Source organism: Pungitius pungitius, chromosome 8 (genome assembly GCF_949316345.1).
Source record: "Pungitius pungitius chromosome 8, fPunPun2.1, whole genome shotgun sequence".
Classification (NCBI taxonomy): Eukaryota; Metazoa; Chordata; class Actinopteri; order Perciformes; family Gasterosteidae; genus Pungitius; species Pungitius pungitius.
The window spans coordinates 12,604,342-12,611,270 of NC_084907.1; the positions used below are offsets into that span (position 1 = coordinate 12,604,342).

Here is a 6,929-nt window from a genome sequence, read left to right on the forward strand (position 1 = left end):
GGCCCTACTCTGGCTCAGTCCTGGTACAACTGGTGATTGGTGTGCATTGTCCCTGCAAAACAGATGAATAAAAACCAAGAACAGACCCCCGAGCTGCTCCTCTGGTCCACGAGCTTTGTACTTCTACAGTAATTGTTAATGTTAGTCCCTTATATTATAGTATTATACATTATTATACATGTGTACATGCAGGGTTGTGGAGTGTCATAAGCCTTTACAGTATTTGATGTTATTATCTTATTTGAGGCAATGCGCCTCAACCTGATCTTGGCTCGCAGAAAATGATATTCCATCCAGGAAAGCAGAATTCCAATCAACAGAGATTGGGCTGAAACAGACTTTTAAAACCACCCTTTTGCTTGCAGTATCGCTGTGGCAACAGTAAGATTAATACACATGCCACCAGAAAGCCTTCTGTGCATTTTAAAGATACAGAAAATCCTTTGGTTTCAGAACTCTGCAATGTTAAAAAGGTCACTTCCCCCCCCGAGACGCAGCCAGGCCGTTGGTTTTAATAGTCAATTAAGAGAGGGACACCTTATCTTTGTCTCCGGACCACACAGCTGAGGACAGCCAGGACGCGTCTCAGGTTGGAGAGGAAAATGTCCCTGTCCCATACGGAGGATGACATGGACGCATTTCAAGTGTGTGTGTGTGTGTGTGTGTGCGTGTGTGCGTGTGTGTGTGCGTGCCAGCGTTAGCACCCAGAGCGCAGACCGTTTGGCTGCATTTCAAACCCTGTGGCAGCAGCAGTTGCCCTTTAATGAATGATTGTGGTTCCTTTAATTGATTTCTGAGTCGTTAATAAGAAGGCATGTTAATTTGTGATTAGCCTCCGGTTTCAGTACATCTGATTCAAGAGTCACGTCTACCTTCAGTCCCTCCTTATTACATTTTTTTCAAATCTGGGGCAGAATGAAACGTAGTGTTGGTAAAGGATTCCTCTTTCTTCTTTTCGTGTGTCCATTAGCACTCACTCTTCCCCAGTTTACCGTGCCTCCTTTTTCTTTCCTCAGGCATCCGCCACATGCATACTTTGACTCCAATGACTTCCTGGAGGTCATGCAGCAGGACATAGAGCGCGAGGAGCTGGAATATGAGGTGAATGTCAGCTCCACTTTCTCCATCTCCAGCCCGGTCTCGATGACGGTGCACATTCAGAACGCCGTGCATCACCAGGCCCGAGGTCGCCTCCGTGTCGCCGCTCCAACGGCCTTCACCAGCGACCACAAGTGCTGTGTGCTGATCCATTCCAGTTATGGATGGGGCACTCTCCCGCGATATAGACACCGAGATGTAGTCCAGACAGGGATCGAGTTGCTGCTTCGCTCCAGCAGATGCACAGCGGTGACATCATTACTTAGAAGTGGCAGGGCCTAATATGTCTTCCCCGGCTGGAGCATAATTAGATGGCACAGATAATAGGTCTGCGGGGATGAATCTGATGATGCACCCTAACAATGGCTGAATGAGGATGGAGCCTCCGCTGTGCTCCGTCAGTGACCTCCGCCGACCCTGACAAGCCCTGCTCAATATTAATAATACTCGCTTAGCAGCTGGAGGCAGATCCTCGCAGAAGGACTCAACTTAATGTTTGTAGTTTGCTCAAGAATAGATTAGATAGATAGATCCAGATCAATAAATATGGAAATGAATGATTAAATATATTTATATGTGGCTACTATGTAACACAACCTCAATTACTATATATGAATAAATAAAAGAACATATAGGACACTATATACTAGGCTATATAGGAATGAAATGAAACGCACTGCATAATTTGAAATGACTCCTTAATAAAATACAGTGAGGTCATATCCATTTCACTGAGTGCCATAAATATACAACGGGGGGTTTATAATAAATGTTCTAATCCCTGTGGCAGGACATCATCACACACAAAGCACAGTTTCATTTTTTACCATGTGACCCGGAGCCTCTCAGTCAACGCAGTATTTCTGGCTTCACATTTTGTCCCTATGTTTAGTCCCTCCATAAAAAGAAAATGGACAACTACTTTACTACGTTGTCTTATGAAAGAACAATAAGGCATTGGCTTCAGATGGACCTGATATGATTGTGTGTCTCACCAGGAAGTGGATCTATACCGGGCCAACATCCAAGAGAAGCTCGGCCTGACCATCTGCTACAGGACTGATGACGAGGATGAGGCTGGGATCTACATCAGTGAGGTACGTGGTGCCTCTCTGCAGAGACGGGGTTGCTTTAAGCCAGAGGGGACGACGTACAAGTCCTGAGTGGAATTATTCTCTTCTCTGTAGATTGACCCAAACAGCATCGCTGCAAAGGATGGCCGAATCAGAGAGGGGGACAAAATCATTCAGGTGAGAACTCTGCAGCTTTAATTGTTTCTTCACTATTCAGTTCATGAGTACTTCTTTCAGCCGGTTGCTTGTTTGTAAATGAGTCCGGTTGGGCTCAGGTATTGAGGATTGTCTCTCTCTGTCCCCATAAGATCAATGGTGTTGAGATCCAGAACCGGGAGGATGCTGTAGCGCTGCTGACCAGTGAGGGGAACCAGAATATCTCTCTGCTGGTGGCCAGACCGGAGATCCAGGTACTACGAAAGCCTTTCATATGAACCTCATCCGGCCACTTTAGGAACCCAGTATTGTTTCCCTCAAATTCCAGTTTCGTATGTTTCTCTGAACTCTCTTCTGCCCCCGACTGCGTCTCAGCTGGACGAGGGCTGGATGGATGATGACAGGAACGTCTTCCTGGATGACCTCCACATGGACATGCTGGAGCAGCAGCATCATCAGGCCATGCAGTTCACCGCCAGCATGCTGCAGCAGGTACACACACACACACACACACACACATGGAGAGGCACTAGCAATCTGCAGAGTGACAGCTGTTGTTCACTTCTTTTGGCAACACTCTTTTTTCCTGAGACATTCACACGGCAAAGCACACGCTCATTGACAGAAGCTTTTGTGCTACATATTAGGTGTTCATAAAGCAGCATTTTTTAATTGGTAATAGTAGATCAATTCTGTTTGTGAGCGGTATCTCCCCGACCCACATTCATTCATTGAAACACGTGCTATTTGTCTGGAAGTCTTTGACAATTTACGCCAAAAATCTGCAGAAATCCAACAGCTTTGATGATTTGAAACATGAACAAAGTGAAGAAAACAACCCCACAACTCATTTTTGAGTGATTTTGTCGTCTGCTTCCACCAGAAGAAGCACGAGGAGGACGGGGGCACCACGGACACGGCCACGCTGCTGTCCAACCACCACGAGAAGGACAGCGGCGTCGGCCGCACGGACGAGAGCACGCGGAACGACGAGAGCTCGGAGCAGGAGAACCTCGGCGACGATCACACCACCGCCTCCAACACGCTGGGCAGCTGCAGGAAGCTCGCCTACAGCCAGGACACCCTGGGCAGCGGCGACCTGCCCCTCTGCGGCGACTACGCCGACGCCGACTTCCTGGGCATCCCGGCTGACGAGTGCGAGCGCTTCCGGGAGCTGCTGGAGCTCAAGTGCCAGATGAGGAGCAGCGGGGCCCAGGGCCTTTACCACCAGGGCGGCGCCGGGGCGGGAGGTCAGGACCAAGAGGGCGTCGACAAAGAGCTGGAGATGCTCAACGAGGAGCTGCGCACCATCGAGCTGGAGTGCTTGAACATCGTGCGCGCCCACAAGATGCAGCAGCTGAGGGAGCAGTGCCGCGAGTCCTGGATGCTCCACGACAGCGGCTTCCGCAACTACAACACCAGCATCGACGCGCGGCGCCACGAGCTCTCGGACATCACCGAGCTGCCCGAGAAATCGGACAAGGACAGCTCCAGCGCGTACAACACCGGCGAGAGCTGCCGCAGCACGCCGCTCACCTTGGAGCTGTCCCCGGACAACTCGCTGCGCCGGGGAGCCGAGGAGCCGCGTCCGGCCGGAGCTTCGGGCTCCGCGGGCGGGGCCCTCAAGCCCCTCCTGCCCCCCGTCCAAGAGGCCGGCGTCCCCGGCCGCAGCAGGTGCTGCGCCAAGGACCCGGACGGAGCGGCGCCGGCCGAGAGCCAGGAGCGCAAGCCGGACGAGTCCGTCAAGTCGGGGCGCGGCTTCGCCCAGCCGCGCTCGCCGTACAAGCACGCCCACATCCCCGCCCACGCGCAGCACTACCAGAGCTACATGCAGCTCATCCAGCAGAAGTCGGCCGTGGAGTACGCCCAGAGCCAGATGAGCCTGGTCAGCATGTGCCGGGACCCCGGCGGCCCGGAGCCCAAGATGGAGTGGAAGGTGAAGATCCGCAGCGACGGCACGCGCTACATCACCAAGCGGCCCGTGCGGGACAAGCTGCTGAGGGAGCGCGCCCTGCGCATCCACGCCGAGCGCAGCGGCGGCATGACGACGGACGACGACGCCATCAGCGAGCTGAAGATGGGCCGCTACTGGAGCAAGGAGGAGAGGAAGCAGCACGCGGTGCGCTCCAAGGAGCAGAGGCAGCGCCGCGAGTTCATGAAGCAGAGCCGGGCCGACTGCCTGAAGGAGCAGTCGGGCCCGGAGGACAGGAAGGAGCCCAGCATCATCGAACTCAGCCACAAGAAGATGATGAAGAAGAGGAGTAAGAAAATATTTGACAACTGGATGACCATCCAGGAACTGCTGACCCACGGCACCAAGTCACCAGACGGCACCAGGGTTTACAACGCCATCCTGTCTGTGACCACGGTGTAAGTCCTGGTCTTCAGGTCAGCCATAAGAGGACGGACCGGAGTGCAATGGAGTGTACATAGGACACTAACAGGGGGGGTGGGGGGGGGGGGGGGGGGGGGGTTCTGCCTCTTTCAATGTGGCAACACTTTGTACATAGGAAATAAGGAGAGCCTTTCTAGAATGGAGCATGTCCTCCCTCGCGGTGAAGAAGAGAAGGTCTTTGGAACGATGGTGGGCTTGAATGGTACGTGGCTTCCAGGAGGATTTTGGAACCTTTTTTTTTTTTTTTTTCTAATTCTTTCAATAACGTTTTCTACCTTTTTGTGCTTGCTCTTTCGAATCATTTTTGGATACAGATACACGACATGTGACTTTTTGGAAGGTTTTTTTGAAGGTGTGTTAAGAGCGCGTGCCATACATAAACAAGCCAGCATTTACACTATTTTACATTATTTTGTTTGTACTATATATCTCTTATCAGTATTTTACTGCTACGCATACTTAATGCTTTTATGGAAACAATGCTATTTTCCTGCAAGGTAGAACACGTTATCCTTTTCAAAAGGACTTTTGTAAATTAAAAAAGAAATGATCGTTTTGGCTTTGATTTCTCTCTAATGGTGCTGATTTCCCAAAGTGAATAAAAGCTGCGATGGTGACCGAGTATCATCGTGTGTGCACCAATCTTTAGACAAAGATGTTTCCTCGCATTGGAATTGGAATGTTTGTGATTGTTGAGGCACACGTCGTAGTCGCTTTCGCCTTTTTAGGGTTTCGTGTATTGGACGGAATAACAGCTTAACAAATCCTTAGTTAGCCTCACAATTTGATGTCTTGTAAAATGAGAGAAATAATAAATTATTGTTTTATATATGATGAGCTTTCAATTGTTGTAATTTGTCATTTGTGAGAGCTTTTGGATCATGTGTATCAATGGGTGAAGGTGCTTACAGCAAAACCAAGCCTGGAGGGTCCAATCATCCATCGGGGGGGGGCGTCGTCCAGGTGACAAAAATATCCTCTGGGTTCCAAAACATAGCTTCACTTAAACTCAAATTCTCCTTTTTGCAATAAAATGCCCCACAGCTTTCTGGTTTCAGAGATTTTTAAGTAGATCACTTGCATCCTCAATGGATCGACATGATCAGCTTGCTTGATCACTTGTTCAAGTCATAGACTGCAGGGGTCCTGAGGCAAAGGGAAGTCTAATGGCTTTGTCCGCTGTCTAAAGGCCAACAGCTTTCTTTTGCTCCTGTCCTGGTCGTAGCATCTGTTCCTGAGCAGCATGAGGTTCTATGTTGGGACCAAGTTGTGCAGGACATGAGGCTCCCTCTCATGGTCATTTGGCTCCTCGCTGTGCTAATTGTTTATTTTTCTGACTCCAGACTCCCACCATCTGTTGGGCGGGGCGGCTGGTCCCCTCAGTCCCATATGATCTGACAATTAGCAGCTCAGTGTCATTGCTGAGGACTGGGAGAGCTTATCTCACCTCGATTACATCAATCACACTTTGTCGTTTTTTCTTTATGAGGCAACAACAATTAGCGCAATGCTATTATTATTGATTTAGTGTTTAGTGTTCATTCATGCTCAGTGCATTCTGACCTGAGACTTTTTTTCTTTGCTCTACGGAGCATTCTGTTGACTTTCAGTTCATTGTTTTGGATTTGCAGCTTCACCCTTTTGGTTCTCACTCTTCCTATCGACACATGGAACAAGCGACAGACAAAAGCTTGTGAATGTGGCGAGTCATTCAGCTGCCAAAAGGCACGATATAAAGAGACCAAGAAGCGAGCTCCAGGGAGAGTCAGACTTTAGATTGGATGCTGATGGGTCCACTGGATCTATACAGCGGTAGCCGTTTGCCCATTAGCCACATTATAAGGCGATGATATATCCATGTTGTTTACAGATTGTTCTGCTCCCCCTAATTACCAGAATAAAATCCCAGGATGCTACTTTAAGTTATAGGGGAACTAGGGCCAATTTAGTATTTCTCTGTGATAAAATTTCCAGAAGATTGAAGCAGCAGCGGTTGACATGTCCCTCATTATCAATCCCTCCATCTGTGATGCTGGCTTAAAATAGAAAAACAATGACAGCAACTTTCCTTGTACCAGATAAGACATGCGTACGCCTGCACATAATTAATGAAGAGTGACTTTGCCTTGTAATATGGGTGTCCCTTGTTGTGAAATATTTCAATAAGCTCGGTAGAAGAGAATGATTTGTCTAATGAAACAGAGTCT

The 6,929-nt window shown here is 49.2% G+C and overlaps 1 protein-coding gene across 4 annotated transcripts in view; it reads left to right on the forward strand.

The window, feature by feature from the left end:
* pdzrn3b (PDZ domain containing RING finger 3b) overlaps positions 1–4,787 on the forward strand; it is a 70,685-nt gene extending 65,898 nt beyond the window's left edge. For all 4 annotated transcript variants that reach the window (XM_037448091.2, XM_037448090.2, XM_062564016.1 and 1 more), the window contains 6 exons: positions 1,017–1,101; positions 2,097–2,195; positions 2,286–2,348; positions 2,480–2,581; positions 2,703–2,819; positions 3,211–4,787. In XM_037448091.2, coding sequence (XP_037303988.2) covers positions 1,017–1,101; positions 2,097–2,195; positions 2,286–2,348; positions 2,480–2,581; positions 2,703–2,819; positions 3,211–4,701 — 1,957 coding nt within the window. In that variant the 3' untranslated portion in view covers positions 4,702–4,787. The remainder of the gene's footprint in view (positions 1–1,016; positions 1,102–2,096; positions 2,196–2,285; positions 2,349–2,479; positions 2,582–2,702; positions 2,820–3,210) is intronic.
* Positions 4,788–6,929: the final 2,142 nt, after the last annotated feature.